This window comes from Ochotona curzoniae, unplaced genomic scaffold (genome assembly GCF_017591425.1).
Source record: "Ochotona curzoniae isolate NIBS_2020 unplaced genomic scaffold, NIBS_Ocur_1.0 contig_4792, whole genome shotgun sequence".
Taxonomy (NCBI): domain Eukaryota; kingdom Metazoa; phylum Chordata; class Mammalia; order Lagomorpha; family Ochotonidae; genus Ochotona; species Ochotona curzoniae.
Window position 1 is genome coordinate 286,124 of NW_024466389.1, and position 17,052 is coordinate 303,175.

Genomic DNA, 17,052 nt, shown 5'->3' on the forward strand with positions numbered 1-17,052 from the left:
CCTCCTCCCCAGGGGCCAGGGCAGGGGGCCCTCCAGAAGGAGAGGCAGATATAAGATAAAATCTGCCAAACCATCCGCAGGGACCACGGTGGGAACGGCAGGAGAGCCTGCTCCAGGGCCAGGCCGGGATTCAGCAGGCAGTGAGCCGGGCCTGTGGTGCCCAATTTGATGACCCTGGGGAGGGTCCCAGGTGCAGGGGAGAGCCCACCCTGCCCCCGGACTCCGCAGGAGCACTGAGACCCTCCCAGCAGGCAGGATGCAGGGGCGCCGGTCCGAGTTTATTGCCAAGGGCAAGGGCAGGGAGAGAGGGTGTGCAGCTCACTTGCTCTTCAGGTAGATTTTGGGGGTCTGCCAGCCCTCGGGGGCTTCTTTCAGGCCGGCCTTCAGCCAGATGCGCCTCAGGTCCTTCTCGAAGCGCTCCTGCAGGCAGAGAGGAGCGGCCAGCGTGGGCAGTGCCCGGCCGGCCGGGCACTCGAGAGGGCAGCTCACCTGCTTGCGCCTGAGCCGGCCCTCGCGCACCCTGCGGCGCAGGAAGCGCGTGCGCTTCACCAGCTTGCGGTACTTGTGGTGGTTCATCTTGCGCCGTCGGATCTTGAGCACGCTCTTGCAGCGCATGGCGGGGGCCGCCGGGGGCTCTGGCGGGCACTCGGGGGTCGGGGCGAGGCTGCCCAGGAGGTAGCGGGCCGTGAGCCAGCTCTCCAGGGGGCTGATGGCCATCTTCCGGGGCACCAGCATCTCCAGCGGCGGCGGTGGGGCCACCCTGCCCGGCACGGGGACCGAGGCGGCCCGGCTCAGGCAGGCCGTGGGCCAGGGGCGGCTGTAACCTGGGGGGGGCACAGTCAGCCTGGAGGGGTACGGTCAGCCTGGGGGGGACACGGCCGGCCTGGGGGGGCACGGTCAGCCTGGGGGGGACACGGCTGGCCTGGGGGGGCACGGTCAGCCTGGGGGGGGGACACGGCCGGCCTGGGGGGGCACAGTCAGCCTGGGGAGGGACATGGCCGGCCTGGGGGCCACGGTCAGCCTGGGGGGGGACATGGCCGGCCTGGGGGCCACGGTCAGCCTGGGGGGGACATGGCCGGCCTGGAGGGGACATGGCCGGCCTGGGGGGCACAGTCAGCCTGGGGGACACGGCCGGCCTGGGGGGTCACGGTCAGCCTGGGGGGGGGACACGGCCGGCCTGGGGGGGCACAGTCAGCCTGGGGGGGGACATGGCCGGCCTGGGGAGGGACATGGCCGGCCTGGGGGGGGTGACACGCCCGGCCTGGGTGGGGGCACGGTCAGCCTGAGGGACACGGTCGGTCTGGGGGCACACATCCCGCACCCCGCCCGTCCCTCCCCGACCCCTCACCTGCCGTGGGAACGGCCCTGACCAGCCGGGCGGCCAGGCGTGCCAGGAACATGGCGTGACGGTTCCGCTCGCTCCACCGCCGGACACAACTGTCGTCCCCACGCTCTTCCGGTCCGTCCCGAAACTAAACCCCAGCGCCCTCACAGCGGGTTGCGCTTTGACGCAGGCCACGCCGGGAGCCCAGAAAGCGACGGCTTCCGGATGCAGGCGGCCGGCGCTTGCGCTCAGCCCTGCGCGTCACCATACCCTTCCCTCACGGAGGCAGAAATACTACAATTCCCACAGTCCCGAGATGGCTACGCGTCACTTCCGGAATGACCTGAGGCGGAAGCGGGCGTGTCGGGGCTGAAGGAGGCGTGCGGAGGGAGCGGTGGACCGCGCGGCCGCCTGCCCGTCCCCAGCGCTCCCGAAGGCGGCTGCTGGAAGGGGCTCCTTAGGCGCCCACTCGAGCAGTGAGCAGCAGGTGGAGCTGCCTGTCCGAGACCCCGCTTTCCCCTCCAGCCAGGGGGGCGTTCACACGGACTGGCCCCAAGAGGGGTCTCCGCACCCTGGAAGTCGGACCAACCAGGACCTGCCTCGACTCGCTGGGAAAGCTGCTTGCTAAACCCGGCCAGCGGCAGCCTGCACGAAGGGGCCTTGGGGACCGGGGAGGGAATGCCGAGCCGTGCCGACGCCTCCCAGTCCTGCATCCATCCCGGGCTTTGCTGGCCCAGATGGAAACCCGAGTCCCGAGCTCTAGACCCAGGGAGGAGGGGAGGCCACTGCCCGGCGCTGGCTCTGACCTTAGTCCTGGAGTGCCCATGACGGCCAGGCTTTGCCCAGTGTCTGCCCCACACGTGCCAATGCCAGACTGCCTGCCTCTCCCACCCAGGGAACGGGCCACCGGACCGCCCATGTCGGCCGGCCCAAACTGGCTTCTCCTCCAGAGCGCGGAGGAAGTAGCCCGGCAGCCCAGGGCATCAGTTGCGTGGGTACTGGCCTCAGCACTGGCAATCCTGGCATGAGGCTCTGAGGACGTGACCCCAGGCCTGGACATTGGCACTGCCTGTGCCATACACCCCCTCCTACCTACTACAGGCCAGGAGCTCCTCTCGCCCAGTGCTCCCAGTCCCCATGTCCCCTTGCTCAGCACCAGTCATGGCTCTGGAACAGGACTGCCAGGTACCAAGGGCACGTGCTGCACAGCCGGTCGAGAGGAAGCGCAGCTAGGTCCTGAGTGTCCAGTGACAGGCTAGGAGCAAGGCGAGGCACTGGGGACACTTGGGAAGAGGTGTAGGCTGAGGGAAGGGGGTGACAGGAACCAGTGCCACGAGGAACACCCCAGGACAGCAGGCTTCAGGGCCCGCCGCCCCACCAGACCCTGGGGCATCCGGCCAGGAGTGTTGTGGGCTAAGGAGTTGACTAGGGCTCATTAAGCCGAGCACTACAGGAGTGGGCTTGGGGCTAGAAGCACCTGGTCTACTGGACTCAGCTGTATCCAATTGCGCTAATAAGAGTGTGGGGGAAAGAGTAAGCAAGAAGTAGGTGAAAGGCCAAGAGACTTCCACCATCACTGGTCTCCTCTTGGTGCTTCAACCCCAGACCCTTGCCATGTCCACGTTGCTGGCTCTGCTGGCCGGAGCACAGGAGGTCAACAGGAAGCAGGAGAGCTCAGTACAAACCGAACACTTTAATAAGTGGGTCCCAAGTAGGCGCTGGTAGGCCAGCCGGAGCGCCTCGTCCTGAGCACTTGTGCGTCAACACACGGACACACCTCCTGGGAGCTGGCAGCCACGCTGGTCTCCACCTAGCACTGGCGCTGACACCCCCAGTGTGTGCTGACCACGTGGACAGCGCAAGTGCCACCTCACGGCATCATAAGTCTGGGAGCAGGCAGCTGGCTGCCATGGTCACAGCAGCAGGCGACATGGCTGGGTGCAGGCACAGGTTACGTGTCCCGGAGTCAGCCGCACTGAAGGCCCTGGGATCGGGCAGCTGTGGCCGAGCAGCCAGCACAGCCTGCCTCACCTGCGATGCCGGCTGTGCCCGGGGAGAGCCCGCTCGTAGCGACGGCCCGCATGCTCACAGGACTGCGGCCGCTCATCCCTGCAGGAGCGATTTCGCTTCCTGTATTTCCCGCAACTGTCGGCATGCTCCCGGGACTGGCTTCGTGAGCGGGGCGAGCTTCGGCTGGGGGACTTGGGTGGCTTCTGTGGGGGGTACATGCAGTCCCTGGCCCTCCGGGAGCTCTGGCTGAGACCACTGCGGTGCACCTGTCTGGGTGGGGAGTCGCTGCGGCTGCGGGAGCGGCTAGGTGATTTGGAGCCCCCAGAGGTGGACTCGCTGTCACTTCTGTGAAAACACATGGCCCACATTAGCACCTGTAGGCGGCGCCCAACAACCAGCCCTCCCCGGGCCAGCCTGCCCGACCCCCCCGGCTCCTGCTTGCTGGCACCTTCCACAAACTGTGGATACAGGGAGGAGCTGTAGATCCTTGCTCAGATGGCCCGGCCCGCTGGGGCCCCGTGTCTTACCCGTTCACAGGGCTGTCGGCCTGGGTTCTCCTGATGTTCTTGGCCAAAGGGGGCGAGGACTTGTTCCCCCTGTTGACTTTGGGGGACTCTGCTGGAACCAAGAGTAAGTGAACAGTCCGTCAGGGCCAGGGGGCGAGGGGACCTCTGCTCCCTCCACATTTTCTCCCCCTCTGGGCTCTGCCAGTGCAATGCTGGTGTAATGCAGGGACCCTGCGGGGCGGCAGGCCGAGACATCAGCTGAACCGTGTCCAGCCCCGTCCCACGCTGCAGTGTGGATTGTGGTCCTGCTCTCTGCTGCCCCAGCCCCTCCAGGGGCTCACAGCAACAGAGCTCTGGGCTTCTGGCACAGCTCTGGCAGATGTGCAGGATAAACCAGCAGGTGGAAAATTTCCCTGCCTCCTCTGAGCCCTAATCAAGTCTGCAAAAATCATCAATATAAAAAAGAAAAGAAACAATGGGCTAGAAAGCTAGGAGGAAAATCGGGCAAAGAGAATCCAGTGTTAAATGTTCGTTGACTGAGTAACTAAAATTTTAAAATGCTCGCATTTAATACTACAAGATAAAAATATTGCACAATTTCTATTTTTAAATAAAACAAAGAACCTCCCCCCCCCCCGCCTGTCTCGCCTCACTCTGCTTTCCAAGCACATGAAAAATGTTTACAAATTTCCATAGGCGACAGGCCACCCGACAGGCCAACCACAGCGTCTCGGGCTGGGTTCAAGAGCGCAGTCTGCACTCACGGGCCAGCGATTCGCTCCAGGGGCTGAGCTGGCCCCCACCCTTGCCCTGTCCTCTGCCCGCAGCACTCACCGGGCTTGGCCGCGGGCGAGAAGCCCGCCACGCCGTCTAGCAGAGGTGTGGCCCCGGGCGGGTGGGCCTGGGCCTCCTCCATGGCACGCCGCTGCCTCTCCACCTCCCCTTCGAGCTGTGTTAGGTCTGCCTGCAGGAGCCAGTGGCCATGGAGTCAGAGCCAGAGCTTTCTGCCCCACACCACGCGAGGGATGAGGGACAAGCCAAAAGAACCTTTCTCCGTGTGTAAAGCTGCAGGATTTTTATGCAAATCTCTTGAATTTCCTCCTCAGTTGCTCCAAACAAGAGAAACCAGTGAGGGCGGTTGGGCAGGGGGATCTGCAAGGAGAGGCAGCATCTGTTTGCACCTTGCCCAGCCACAGCAGGGGGCAGCACAAACCCAGCTCCCTGCTAACAGCCTAGGAAAGCCCAGAGGCTCCTGGCTCCTGGCTGTGGCTGGCCCAGCTCCAGCCAGAGCTGCCACATGAGAAAAAGCAGGCACCCCCCGCCCACCCGTCTCTGCTTTACAAACATCCAAATAGCGGCGCGCATGTGCACAGTGACTTGCTCATGGCAGGCAGGCCAGTGGGCACTGACCTCCAGTGTGCGGGCAGCGAGGTAGATGCAGGCACAGGCGATGCTCTCCGGGGGGAAGCGCACAAACACGTCCGTCCGCAGGCTGTCATTCATGTAGTTCCTGAGACCGAACAGGGTGCCCACCTGCCTGACCTGGGCTGAATGCCAGTCACCACACCCCCGGGGCAGGCTGGCTGCATGTGGCATGCCAAGAACTGCCTGGGACTTCTCTCCCTTGCTCTGCTGCCCTGTCACCGCCACGCCCCGGCTGCCCCCAGGTCAAGGGCTGGAAGCCCAAATCGGAGGTGGGGAAACAGGCGGGTCCTGAACACCACGCTGCCCACCGGGCTGTCCTCTGTCGCCACCACCTGCAGCTGTGCATGGGCCTGGCCAGCCCTGGTCTGCCGCTTCGCGACTAGGTCCACTCAGAAGGGGCAGTGGCCATGGGGAGGCTGGCGCAGGATATGCTGCAGTGTGGGCAGTACCTTAGGGCCATGCCTCTTCTCGGGCCAGAGAAATGCTCCCCACTGCCCTGTGCCAACCAGGAGTCTTAAAGGAACAGCCACAGAATCAGACAGAAGCGGCAAGTGCAGCAGCACCATCAGGTTCTCAGGTTACATCTGTAACTAAAAAAGCTGAGGGCTTCTAACAGTCCTCCATGTGTTTCTAACATGTACGAGACTGTATTTCTCTAACATTTGATCAACCAGAACCAGATTCAAGCTGTTTTACCCACAATGCGAAACAAACAGCTCCAGGAAGGCAGGTGGAAAGGAGTCCACCCAGCCCCAGGACCCCCACACGCGGGAATCCACTGCACCCCAGGGGAGCCAGCGAGCTGTGGTTTGGACGCCCTAGAGGAACCCAGGCCCACCAGGGAGGGGGGAGTCCCCGGTGCAGCCCTGCAGTGCAGCACCAGGCCCAGTGTAACATGGACAAGTCGCACTCTGCGAATCTGGTCCTCAGGAGTGCGAAGGGGCAGTGACAGCATGATGAGCGGGTGTGACCAACGGGGAGCCCTCACCCCGGGGATGCCCGGAGGGCACGTGCTGCATCTCAGGTGCCCCGACCACGATCACCAAGTCAGAACATTCACCAGCTCTAATTAATAGTTAACACAGTTACCATCCCGGGATGGACAGCAGGATTACCAAGGCGCCATGGCTATGTTACTGCACGCAAGCCACTAGCCCCGGGCCGCCTTCGCTGGAGAGCCTGCACGGGTAGGCTGGAGACGGCCGCCGGCCCTGCACCCTGGCGCTCAGGCAGCAGAGCGGTCTCAGGCACCTACCCCACAGGCTACCCTTCAATTGAAAGGGTACAGAAAAGCAAGAGTCACAACGTGCTCTCGGCTAACACCACTGCCCAGACGAGGCAGCTGGCGTCCGTGACCTCACAGCACCCCACAATCCACTCAGCTGCGCCTCGGGCTAGACTCCCCTTGTGAAACCCCACACCATGATGCAGGGAGGCCTCGTGTCCCGCCCCCATCAACAGCCCGCAACAGTGGCAGGAGGGCCACCTACCACTCCACCAATGCCCAGGCCTGCGAGAAGGGCACAGGCGCCAGGACTCCTCCCACCACGAGCCACGGACCCCACTGCCTTCAGGAACACGGAGGGCAGCTCACCATGCGGTCTGAACCAGGTGTTGGTTACGCTCGCACTCTAACACCTGCAGGTACACAACGATAATCTGCAAGACACAGCCACGCAGTTAGGACCCAGAACCCGAGGAGGGCAGCCGGGTGCCACACCCCAGGGACCCCAACCTGGAGACTGCCCACTTGGCCTCGCAGATCAGCATGCAGAGGAGCAGAGAGGACCCACAGCCGAGTCTCAGGCCCGACCCTGGCCAATCGCTCCTGTTTCAGGTGGCCCTTACAAGATCCCATGTCCACCGATAGGTAACCAGTGCCAAGTCTTGCCCTGGCACCTCGCCCTCACCTGGCCCAGCCACCAGCACCCAGCCATGCGGCAAGGAAGAGAAACACCGAGAGGTATGCTGGTGGTTTACTGAGAACCAAAACTCACACCAGAGTCCAGCAAGAGACCAGAGGAGGACCCTGCCTTCGGGAACACTCAAACAGCCAGAGGGCAAGAACATGAGGTGGCCCACAGTCCCCAGCCCCCTGCCCCCCACATGCCTTCTACTGCCATCTAGCTGCCAGCCACATCCCTCCTGGCGTTTGCTCTGAAGGACCCTGGGATGGGATGGGACGGAGCTGGGACTGAATGGGACGAGGCTGGAACAAAGCTGGGATGCGATGGGACAGGGCGGGGATGGGATGAGATGTCATGGGACAAGGATGAGATGAATTAGGATGAGATTTTGATGGAATAGGATAGGGCTGGGATGGAATGGAACTGGCTGGGATGTAATGGGACAGGGCTGGGCTGGGACAAGACAAGGCTAAGATGGGCTGGACAACGCTGGAATGGGATGGGATGGGATGGGGCTGGAATGGGAAGGAGCTGGGACCCCAACCCGCTGCCCGCTGGGGCTCCCCCACCTTGTGCGGGTGCTTCACGTGCACGCAGAAGCCTAGCTCCTTCAGCACCCGCCGCTCGGCCTTGATGACCTGATTCTTGAGACCCACGTAGTCCTGGTCCAGCAGCATGGGCACCGGCTTCCTGCAGCAAGACGAGGCGGCTCAGCACACGGTGTCCAGCAACGCCGGGCCGGGCGTTGGGGGGCCTGGGGCCCCGGAGACCCACCTCTTCTCTCGGAGATGCCGTAGGCGGTGGAACACGTTGACTACGTCCCGGATCCGCCGGGGCGCCTCTTCGATCTTGGAAGCCAAGTGGACACAGGCCATGGACACGTGCTGCAAGGCAAGCGCCGTCAGGCGGGGGTCCGGGCCCGGGGCGTGCGGCGCGGGACGCGGGGCGGGCTCACCTCCATCGAGTGCTTGACGAAGGACTTGGTGTAGAAGAACCGCTGGAACAGCACCTGCCCCGTGGCCATGGCCACCTGCGCGAGGGGAGCGCGTCACGGGGCGACCCCCGCCCGGCCCGGCCCCTCCCCGGCGCGGCGGTTACCGGGCCCTCACCTGCGGCAGGCGGAGCAGGATGCCGGCCGCCTGGATGAGCTCGCAGCCCACCACGCGGAGGCCGGTCTCCGTGTCCGTGTCCAGCCCGCTCGACATGGACGGCGTGAAGCGCAGCCTGTCGTCGGGCAGGAGGCAGTTCTCCAGGGTGATGAGCACGCCCGAGTACAGCCGGTCCCCGATCAGCACGCCCGCCCCGGGGGCGCCGCCCGTCGGCCCCGCGGCCCCCGCCGCCATCTTGTGCCGCCGGCCCCCCGCGCCCCGGCGCCCACCGGCCCGGCGCCGCCCGGAACCGCCCCGCGTCGCCCGCCATTGGCCGGCCCGGGGCCCCGCCGCCCGCCATTGGCCGCCGGCCCTGCCCCTCAGCTCCGCGCCGGGCGCCGCCGCCGGAAGCAGGCGCGGAGGAGCGCGAGCACGCCCCGGAAGCGCGGCTGCCCCGAGCACGGCCCGCCTCCCGCACAAGGGACCCGCACGGCTCCTCCAGTGCGCACGTCAGCTTTATTGGGGTGCCGACCGGCCCGAGCCCCCCGCCGCCCGCCGCCCTAGGCCGCCCGCGTGAACACGCCGGGGGCCGCGCCGTCCAGGGCCGCAGCCAGGCCCTCCTCCCGCCGCCGCCGCGCCAGCGCCGCCAGCGCCTTGAAGGTCTTGGGCTCGTGGACGGCCAGCGCGGCCAGCGCCTTCCGGTTCAGCTCCACGCGGCACTGCGGGGGGACCGTCGGTCAGGACGGGACGCGGGACGGAGGACAGACACGGGACACGGGATGGAGGACAGACACGGGACACGACACGGGACGGAGGGCAGACACGGGACACGACACGGGACACGGGACGGAGGGCAGACACGGGACACGACACGGGACACGGGACGGAGGGCAGACACGGGACACGACACGGGACACGGGACGGAGGGCAGACACGGGACACGACACGGGACACGGGACGGAGGGCAGACACGGGACACGGGATGGAGGACAGACACGGGACACGACACGGGACACGGGACAGGACACGGGACAGGAGGGCAGACACGGGACAGGACACGGGACAGGACACGGGACACGGGACGGAGGGCAGACACGGGATGGAGGACAGACACGGGACAGGACACGGGACGGAGGGCAGACACGGGACGGAGGAGAGGACACCCCACACTGCCAGGACACCCCGCTGACACGGGCCCCCTACCCGGGCCTCCGTACCTTGACCAGGTTGGACACGAGGCTGGGGTACCGGAGCCCATGCTCCTGGGAGGCGGCGCCGATGCGGCTGATCCAGAGCTGGGGGCACCGGGGAGAGCGGCCGCTGTCCACCTGCTGCCGCTGTCCCTCACTGTCCCCCGTCCCCGTCCCTCTCACTGTCCCCGTCCCTCTCACTGTCCCCGTCCCTCACTGTCCCCGTCCCTCACTGTCCCCGTCCCTCTCACTGTCCCCGTCCCTCTCACTGTCCCCCGTCCCCGTCCCTCTCACTGTCCCCGTCCCTCACTGTCCCCCGTCCCTCTCACTGTCCCCGTCCCTCACTGTCCCCCGTCCCCCGTCCCTCTCACTGTCCCCCGTCCCTCTCACTGTCCCCGTCCCTCACTGTCCCCCTGTCCCCACGGTCTCCCGTCCCCGTCCCTCTCACTGTCCCCCGTCCCCGTCCCTCTCACTGTCCCCCGTCCCTCTCACTGTCCCCCGTCCCTCTCACTGTCCCCCGTCCCCCGTCCCTCTCACTGTCCCCGTCCCTCTCACTGTCCCCCGTCCCTCTCACTGTCCCCCGTCCCCGTCCCTCTCACTGTCCCCGTCCCTCTCACTGTCCCCCGTCCCTCTCACTGTCCCCCGTCCCCGTCCCTCTCACTGTCCCCGTCTCTCTCACTGTCCCCGTCCCTCTCACTGTCCCCGTCCCTCTCACTGTCCCCCGTCCCTCACTGTCCCCGTCCCTCACTGTCCCCGTCCCTCTCACTGTCCCCCGTCCCCGTCCCTCCCGCGCTCACGGCGCGCAGCGTCCTCTTCTTGAGCCGCCGTCCCAGCGTGCTCCGCGCCAAGGCCCGGGTCACGGCGCGCACAGCCAGCCGGTAGCAGCGGTTCTTCCTGCCCCGGAAGTGCTGGAGGAGAGACAGGGCGCGGGGGTCGGGGTCAGCGGGGTCGGGGACGCGGCGCCCGCTCCGCCGGCGCGGGGGCGCACTCACCCGGGCGTGCTGCAGCACCTCCTGCACGCGCCAGAAGCGATCGGTGACGCGGTTCCGCAGCCACAGCCGCGCGGTGAGGAAGACCATGGTGCCCGCCGCCACAACGCCCCCAGCGCGGCGCAGAGCGAGCGCTTCCGGTCGGCGCCGGCCCGACGACTTCCGGGGCGCCGCGCCTGCGCGCCGGGCAGGTGGAAGCCGCTGGCCCGCCGGGACGCGCCCGGCCCGCGGGTCAGGCCCTTCCAGAATGTTCCGCGGGGGTTGGACGCAGAGGAGCCGACTTGCCGACGGCCCGGTGCAGTGCCCGTTTCCTCATAGCTTTTCACTTAGATACTGTTTTTAGCCCAGCTGCTGTCATGTGACTACGTTTTTGTTTTAAAGGTGATTATGTGCGGGCCCGGTGCGGTGGCCTAGTGGCTAAAGTCCTCGCCTTGAAGGCACCAGAATCCCATATGGGCGCCGGTTCTAATCCCGCAGCTCCGCTTCCCATCCAGCTCCCTTCTTGTGGCCTGGGAAAGCAGTGGAGGACGATCTAAAGCCTTGGGACCTTGCACCCACATGGAGACCCGGAAAGAAGTTCCTGGCTCCTGGCTTCAGATCCGCTCAGCTCCTTGCGGCCACTTGGGGAGTGAATCATCGGACAGATCTTCCTCTGTCCTCTTCTCTATATCTGACTTTCCAATAAAAGTAAATAAATCTTAAACAATTAAAAATAAATAAAAACTAAACAAACAAAACGTCTTAAAAAGTAAGTAAATCCTTTTTAGAAAGTTTATTACGTGTAACAGTTAAGAATACAGAGAAAGGTGTCCCACAGCTGATGGGCTTCCAGATAGCTCCACTGCTCCATTTCTATGTCTCAGGGCGCAGAGCCTGGGGCCTGGGCCTGTCGGCCTCGCATGTTGGGGCCAGGGGTCGGCTCATAGTGGGGGGTCCACCCGACAGGGGACACCCTGGTGTGAGAGAGTGACCCCCGGGCGGGCCGGCCAAGAGGCGTGGCTCAGCTGAGGCCCCCGGCCCAGAGAAGGCGGACGCTGCAGGGCCTGGCACCTGCTTTCCCGCAGGTCTACAGCAGAGTCAGGGCCTCCTGCCCCCACTGTGTCCTCAGGGTGCGGCTGGCCCCGAGGCTCAGCAGTAGCTCCACGGTGGCACAGTGGTCCTGCTCTGTGGCCAGGTGCAGGGGTGTGTGATGGAGCCAGCCAGTAGCATCGACCTCTGCGCCCTTGTCCAGAAGGTGCCTGGCCACCTCCACGTGGCCTCCCCGGGCTGCATGGTGCAGGGGAGTGAGGCCCAGTGAGTCCCGGGCATCCACAGCGGCTCCCCAGGCTACCAAGAGCTGGACAGCGACTAGGTATCCCCGGGCAGCTGCCCTGTGGAGGACGGAGCGACCGTGCCTGTCCCGGATGCTTGGGTCAGCCCCGTGGCTCAGCAACACCTCCATGTCCTGGAAGGCAAGAGTGGGGGGCTGACTGGGAGTTCCCCTGCCCCCAGCCCACCCCAGCTCAGACCCCAGAGTCGGGGGCGGAGGGTTGTGTCGCTGCTCTGGAGGTGGGGACTTGTACTGGAGCCCGGGTCCCAGTCCTAGCTGCTCTGCTCAGGACCAGCTCCCTGCTAAGGTGCCTGGGAACGCAGCAACTGGCAGCCCAGCCCTCAGGTCCCTGCCATCTGAGGAAAGCTGGGAAGAGCTCCCAGCTTCCCTGAGGCCAGTTGTGAGTAGGGGAGAATTGGGGGTGAGCTGGTGGATGGAAAAGAACCTGTAGCCTGGAGCACCCCGCAACCCCCGCCCCCCCTTCCTCCCCTCCAGGGGCGCTCGGCACCTGCGTCCACCTTCCCTGCCCTGGGCAGCCCCGCGAAGCCTCCCTCCGGGGGAGGGCAGGACGTGCCTGCGGGTGGCCCAGGCTGGCTGCCAGGCCAAGGGCCGTGGTCCCGGCGCCGTCGGCAGCATCCACGCGTGCCCCACGCGCCAGCAGGAGACGCAGCGCGGCCCCTTGCCCCGCGGCAGTCGCCACCAGAAGGGCGCCGTCCAGCTCCGCGCCGCCGGCCGCCAGCAGCTCGAGCACCGCCAACTGCCCGCCCGCAGCCGCCCAGTGGGCCGCCGTCCAGCCCCGCGCGTCCGGCAGCGCGGGGTCGGGGCCGGGCGCGGCCAGCAGGCGCGCGGCGAGCGGCGTGCGCCCCAGGGCGGCGGCGCAGTGCAGCGGCGTGAGGCCCGCCCCGCAGCGCGCCGCCGCTGGAGCCCCGCGCCGCAGCAGCAGCTCCGCCAGGCACGAGTGCCCGTGCCAAGCGACCTCGTGCAGCGGCGTGCGCCCCGCGCTGTCGGCGGCCCCCGCGGGGGCCCCGCGCCGCAGCAGCAGCTGTGCCAGGGGCGTGTGGCCGCGCAGTACTGCCAGGTGGAGCGGGGTCCGGCCAGCGGGGTCCCTGCGGGGGAGAGGCGGGGCGGGATCCAGGGCAGCTGGATGGAGCAGGGCGCACCCCTCTGCACCCTGCCCCAAGAAGGACCTCGGCTCAGCGCACCTCTCCTCCAAGCTGGCTCCTTGCCGCAGGAGCTGCACCACAAGGCCCACCGGGCCGGTCCACACGGCCTGGAGCAGGCAGCTCCGGTTCTGGGGGGCAGCCTGCACCGGCGTAACTGCTCCCAGGGCGGCCTCGGAGCCCAGCTCCACCCAGAGCAGCTCCTGATCCGCCTCCTCCCTGGCCAGGTCCTGGTTGCAGCGCCCAAGGCTCCCGACATCCACCTGCGGGGATCCTGGCCCCTGCGCGCCACAGCAGGCCTCTGGGAGCTCTGCCAGCCGCCCAGCCTTCCGAGGGGCTTCACTCACGGTGATTGCCAGGGGCTTTGCCTGGCTCAGGGTCCTGTTCATGCCTGCCCACGTCCTGACTCCTCTGTTGCAGTCCAGCACACCCTGGCTGGGGGCAGCAATGGCAGCCCCAGGACTGCGGGAGACCCAAGTGGGCAGGGACGTGACCCTGTGTTGGACTGGCGGTGAGGTGTCCTGCGCATCTGGTGCAAGGCTGGAGGTGGGGTGCCAGGGATGCTGGGGCCTCATGGGCCACTTGACACTGTTTACCCAGCCGCTTAGCAGGAAGCCCTGGCGCCCATGTCGCCTCCCATCTTGGCCTCTCTCCCGGGGAGCCAAGCCCAGAGCAGGTTCCAGAAAGACAAGCAGGAACTCGTGTCTCCCTCCCACCTCCCCCTCGCAGGCAGGGGGATGTGCCCCAGCTTACCCTTGGGGGGGCACCAGAACCGTGGCTGAGCCCACCTGGGGGCTGGGGCTGCCCAGGTCTCCAGGCCTCAGGTAAGTGAGGGTCTGTTGGACCATTTCCCTTCATGTAGCCGCTGCCCAAGATGCAGCACTTGGATCTGGGGGTCTGTGAGGAGTGGTAGGGCTGTGGGAAGAGGGGCTCCAGGTGACACTTGCAGAGGGGCGGGATCAGAGAGGAGCAGCTGGACCAGTGACCTTCCAGACCTGCTGCTCCACTGAACACCCCTAGCCTGCGCCCTGCAGCACAGCATATGGTGAATGCCCATGCCCAGCCCTGTGCGGGGCCTCAGGCTGTCCAGGAGGGGCTGTCCTGTCCTGCTCAGCCCTCCCCCATCCTGAACAAGGCATGGGCCAGGCTGTGGTAACCTCAGGGAGCCCCATGCTGGGCTGTGGTCGCTGCAGGGAGGTCCATGCCGGGCCATGGCCGACCCCGATTCTCCTGCAGCGAGCACTCCACAAAGGCATGTTTCCTGGCTGACAGGTACAGCTGCAGAAGCCACATAGGGGGCTTGCTGAGGTGTATGGTCTAACCTGTCTCTGATGCCAGCATCCCAAGTGGGCGGCTGCTGAGTCTCAGCTTTACCGCTTCCCATCCAGCTCCCTGCCTGTGGCCTGGAGAAGCAGTAGATGACCCAACGCCTTGGGACCCTGCACCCACGTGAGAGACCCTGAAGAAGCTACTGGCTCCTGGCTTCAGCCTGGCCCGACTCCAGCCACATCAACCACAACAGAAAGAAGATCTCTCTCCCTCTGTCTCTGTAATCTGGACCTTTCAAACCACAGACGCCCAGGGACAGAAGGTCAGAGCCTTCCAGGGCCCTCTTCACCCTGGCGGTGTCCATGTGTGACTTGCAGCTCCTCCTCGGAAAGGCCTGAGGCACACCCTGGAGCGAGGGCTTGTGGGTGAGGTGGGCCCTCAGGACAGCAGTGTGAGCTCTGTGCCCCACAGGGCACTACCTGCCCACATCCTGGCTCCTCCGCTCCCGTCTAGCTCCCTGCACGTGCCCACCCTGGCCGAGGGATGCAGTGGCAGCCCCAAGATTGAGGAAGACCTGAGTGGGCTGCAAGGTGGTGACCCCTGCATTGGACTGGCTTTCTCGGCACCTGGGTGAGGCTGCCCGTCCTGCGGGGTGCCGGCTCGTTTGCCCAAGACGAGCAGTTGGCGGCAGCATACATCAGCATCCAGGCTTCTGCTCCATTGCCCCACTCCTGCCCCACTGCCAGGCTGGCTCCCGTGCAGCCGCCTTGCACCTTGGCCAGGTGGGCATGAGCATGGAGCTGGACTGGAGCGGAGAAGCAGGGTCCCCAGGCTTTGGGCTGTCCTCAACTGCTTTTCCAGGCCACAAGCAGGAAGGTGGATGAGAAGTGGCCACTGAGGCACAAGCTGGTGCCTGGTGCGCACAAGGCAAAGACTTTGGCCTCCAGGCTACCGTGCCAGGCTCCGGCTTTAGTTTTTGTTGTTGTTTAAAGATGTATTTTATTTTTATTGGAAAGGCAGATCAGATTTGTGGAGAAAGACAGAGAAAGATCTTTATCTGCTGGTTGACTTCTAAAATGGCCAGAACAGCAGGGCTGAGCTGATCCAAAGCCAGGAGCGTCTTCCGGGTCTCCCACGTGGGTGCAGAGTCCCAAGGCTTTTGGCCATTCTTGACTGCTTTCCCGGGCCACAGCCAAGAGCTGGATGGGAAGTGGAGGAGCCAGGACGTGAACCGGTGCCCATGTGGGATCCTGGCACTAGCATGGGGAAGATTTAGCTACTGAGCCATTGCACTGGGCCTTCTTTTCGTTGTTTTTGCACCAGCTCTTCAGGGCCTGCGCCATCGTCTTTTCTGGGTCTGAGAGAAATGTCCTGGCATTTGATTGGGATCACATAGATCTTCCCTCTGTCTTTTCCTCTCACTGTATCTGCCTATCAGATAAAATCTACAAGCAGATGAACTATTTGAGAAAAGGCCTTGGCCAGGGTGCCAGTGCTGCTGGTGGCCCAACTGAGCGGCATGGCACACCGGGCGCTGGGGGAGCTGTGGAGGTGAAGGTCGGCACTTGCTGGGAGGAAGGAAGCCAGGAACATGTGTGACCACAGGTTGCAGGGGCCTGACCCAGTGCTCACGGCGCCGGCACCTTCTCTGGATGCCCACGCAGGTCCTGGCCACTCCCAGTCCAGCTCTACCCCTGGCCGTTGTGGCCACTGGGGAGTAAGCCAGCAGGTGGAAGATCTCTTTCTCTTTCCTCTTCCTTTTAAGTAAACAGATAAATGTTTCTTAAAAATGCTGCATGTTGGGTCCAGCATAATTGCTCAATTGGCTCATCCTCTACCTGCACGTGCTGGGATCCCGCAAGAGCATCAGCTGCTGTCCCCCTGCTTCCCTTCCCACCCAGCTCCCTGCTTGTGGCCTGGGAAGAAAGCAGAGGCTGGAACAAACCCTCGGGACCCTTGAGCACCAGGGGTCCGCTGCGGCCCGGGGGTGAGGGGTCCAGGGAGGCCTGGGTTTCCTGGCCTGAGTCCTTGGGCCCATCTGCAAGAACTCGTCCTGCCCAGTGGAAAAGACAGAGCAAGGGCTGGCAGGTCCTGAGGCACATGGAGGATATGGCAGGCCAGTGGGGCCTGCACAGGACATCTGGTACCAGAGCAGGAGAACAGAGCAAATTGAACAATTACCCCAGCCAAAGGAAATGGAGACTGTAAGGTTGACTCTGTCAGCCAGTGGAGATTGGAAAGCTGTCCCTCCCTGTCTATTGGTCAGATCGACAGCATTTCAGAACTGTCAACACCACTTGGACAGAAGCCTAGGACAAGGTGCCACATCGCGACCCTGGGTTCCCCAAATGCCAGGCCTTCCCCTAGATACAGGAAGAAAAAGACAATTTGGAAACAGTGGTCTCATCCATGTTCCCCTAACCCTCACCTCAATCCTTCCCACCCTGATCAGCTATATAAACATCATCAAAAATAAAAGTCAAAATCCTTGAGCCCCTACACCTGCATGGGAGACCAGGGAGAAGCTCCTGGCTCAAGTCTGGCTGTTCTGGCCATCTGGAGAGTGCTTCTCCTTCTCTCTGTAGATCCGCCTTTCCGATACAAATAAATACATCTTAACAACAACAAACTACTGTAAGTTGTGCAGGATGGTTACACCCTGGGACCTGGGATGGGCAGAGCACCTTTCTGGAAGGGCTTACTCACGGCTCTGGAGCTGCTTGGCTGCTGGCCACCCCACCGCACCCCACAGGCTCAGGCTTTGCTGTAGCTGACCCCAGGTTCTCCCCAGAGAACAGGGACAGGATGGGGGTGGGGGAGGTGGCCCGTTGTCATCATCCAGACCTCTGAAATGGAATCATTGTATGTGGGACAA

The 17,052-nt window shown here is 64.6% G+C and overlaps 4 protein-coding genes across 5 annotated transcripts; all 4 read right to left on the minus strand.

Annotated features, from left to right (window-relative positions):
- Positions 1–261: 261 nt before the first annotated feature.
- AURKAIP1 (aurora kinase A interacting protein 1) lies at positions 262–1,536 on the minus strand. The gene is made up of 3 exons (XM_040987764.1): positions 1,349–1,536; positions 490–824; positions 262–420 (listed from the first exon to the last, which is right to left on the minus strand). Exons 1-3 carry the CDS (start codon positions 1,398–1,400, stop codon positions 319–321), a joined length of 489 nt encoding a protein of 162 aa, XP_040843698.1. The 5' UTR covers positions 1,401–1,536; the 3' UTR covers positions 262–318.
- A 1,397-nt stretch (positions 1,537–2,933) lies between these two features.
- Positions 2,934–8,515, minus strand: CCNL2 (cyclin L2). Of its 2 annotated transcripts, none has more exons than XM_040987761.1 (10): positions 8,282–8,515; positions 8,128–8,202; positions 7,947–8,056; positions 7,742–7,862; positions 6,860–6,924; positions 5,251–5,350; positions 4,888–4,992; positions 4,675–4,804; positions 3,862–3,949; positions 2,934–3,679 (listed from the first exon to the last, which is right to left on the minus strand). In XM_040987761.1, exons 1-10 carry the CDS (start codon positions 8,513–8,515, stop codon positions 3,352–3,354), a joined length of 1,356 nt encoding a protein of 451 aa, XP_040843695.1. In that variant the 3' UTR covers positions 2,934–3,351. The 2 variants fall into 2 exon arrangements, with proteins under 2 accessions (XP_040843695.1, XP_040843696.1); XM_040987762.1 differs by having other exon boundaries at positions 3,862–3,952; positions 8,282–8,468.
- A 245-nt stretch (positions 8,516–8,760) lies between these two features.
- Positions 8,761–10,588, minus strand: MRPL20 (mitochondrial ribosomal protein L20). The gene is made up of 4 exons (XM_040987765.1): positions 10,443–10,588; positions 10,248–10,358; positions 9,478–9,555; positions 8,761–8,979 (listed from the first exon to the last, which is right to left on the minus strand). The coding sequence occupies exons 1-4, from the start codon at positions 10,527–10,529 to the stop codon at positions 8,821–8,823; spliced, it is 435 nt and encodes a 144-aa protein (XP_040843699.1). The 5' UTR covers positions 10,530–10,588; the 3' UTR covers positions 8,761–8,820.
- A 681-nt stretch (positions 10,589–11,269) lies between these two features.
- ANKRD65 (ankyrin repeat domain 65) lies at positions 11,270–13,297 on the minus strand. The gene is made up of 3 exons (XM_040987582.1): positions 12,951–13,297; positions 12,323–12,854; positions 11,270–11,883 (listed from the first exon to the last, which is right to left on the minus strand). The coding sequence occupies exons 1-3, from the start codon at positions 13,295–13,297 to the stop codon at positions 11,506–11,508; spliced, it is 1,257 nt and encodes a 418-aa protein (XP_040843516.1). The 3' UTR covers positions 11,270–11,505.
- Between the last annotated feature and the right edge of the window lie 3,755 nt (positions 13,298–17,052).

What these genes read in the sequence shown, in the direction of transcription:
- MRPL20 (XM_040987765.1), bottom strand. Translation starts at nt 10,529, where the DNA reads ATGGTCTTCCTCACCGCGCGGCTGTGGCTGCGGAACCGCGTCACCGAT. An exon ending in AGGTGCTGCAGCACGCCCGG is followed by an intron (nt 10,359 to 10,442) that starts GTGAGTGCGCCC and finishes TCTCTCCTCCAG; the next exon opens with CACTTCCGGGGCAGGAAGAA. An exon ending in AGAAGAGGACGCTGCGCGCC is followed by an intron (nt 9,556 to 10,247) that starts GTGAGCGCGGGA and finishes CGGTGCCCCCAG; the next exon opens with CTCTGGATCAGCCGCATCGG.
- CCNL2 (XM_040987761.1), bottom strand. Translation starts at nt 8,515, where the DNA reads ATGGCGGCGGGGGCCGCGGGGCCGACGGGCGGCGCCCCCGGGGCGGGC. An exon ending in TCGTCAAGCACTCGATGGAG is followed by an intron (nt 8,057 to 8,127) that starts GTGAGCCCGCCC and finishes CTTGCCTTGCAG; the next exon opens with CACGTGTCCATGGCCTGTGT. An exon ending in TCGCTGCCCGCACACTGGAG is followed by an intron (nt 4,993 to 5,250) that starts GTCAGTGCCCAC and finishes CTCTCCTTGCAG; the next exon opens with ATCCCCCTGCCCAACCGCCC.
- ANKRD65 (XM_040987582.1), bottom strand. Translation starts at nt 13,297, where the DNA reads ATGAACAGGACCCTGAGCCAGGCAAAGCCCCTGGCAATCACCGTGAGT. An exon ending in GGAGCCAGCTTGGAGGAGAG is followed by an intron (nt 12,855 to 12,950) that starts GTGCGCTGAGCC and finishes TCTCCCCCGCAG; the next exon opens with GGACCCCGCTGGCCGGACCC. An exon ending in CCAGCCTGGGCCACCCGCAG is followed by an intron (nt 11,884 to 12,322) that starts GCACGTCCTGCC and finishes CTTGCCTTCCAG; the next exon opens with GACATGGAGGTGTTGCTGAG.
- AURKAIP1 (XM_040987764.1), bottom strand. Translation starts at nt 1,400, where the DNA reads ATGTTCCTGGCACGCCTGGCCGCCCGGCTGGTCAGGGCCGTTCCCACG. An exon ending in CAGGGCCGTTCCCACGGCAG is followed by an intron (nt 825 to 1,348) that starts GTGAGGGGTCGG and finishes TGCCCCCCCCAG; the next exon opens with GTTACAGCCGCCCCTGGCCC. An exon ending in GCCGGCTCAGGCGCAAGCAG is followed by an intron (nt 421 to 489) that starts GTGAGCTGCCCT and finishes CTCTGCCTGCAG; the next exon opens with GAGCGCTTCGAGAAGGACCT.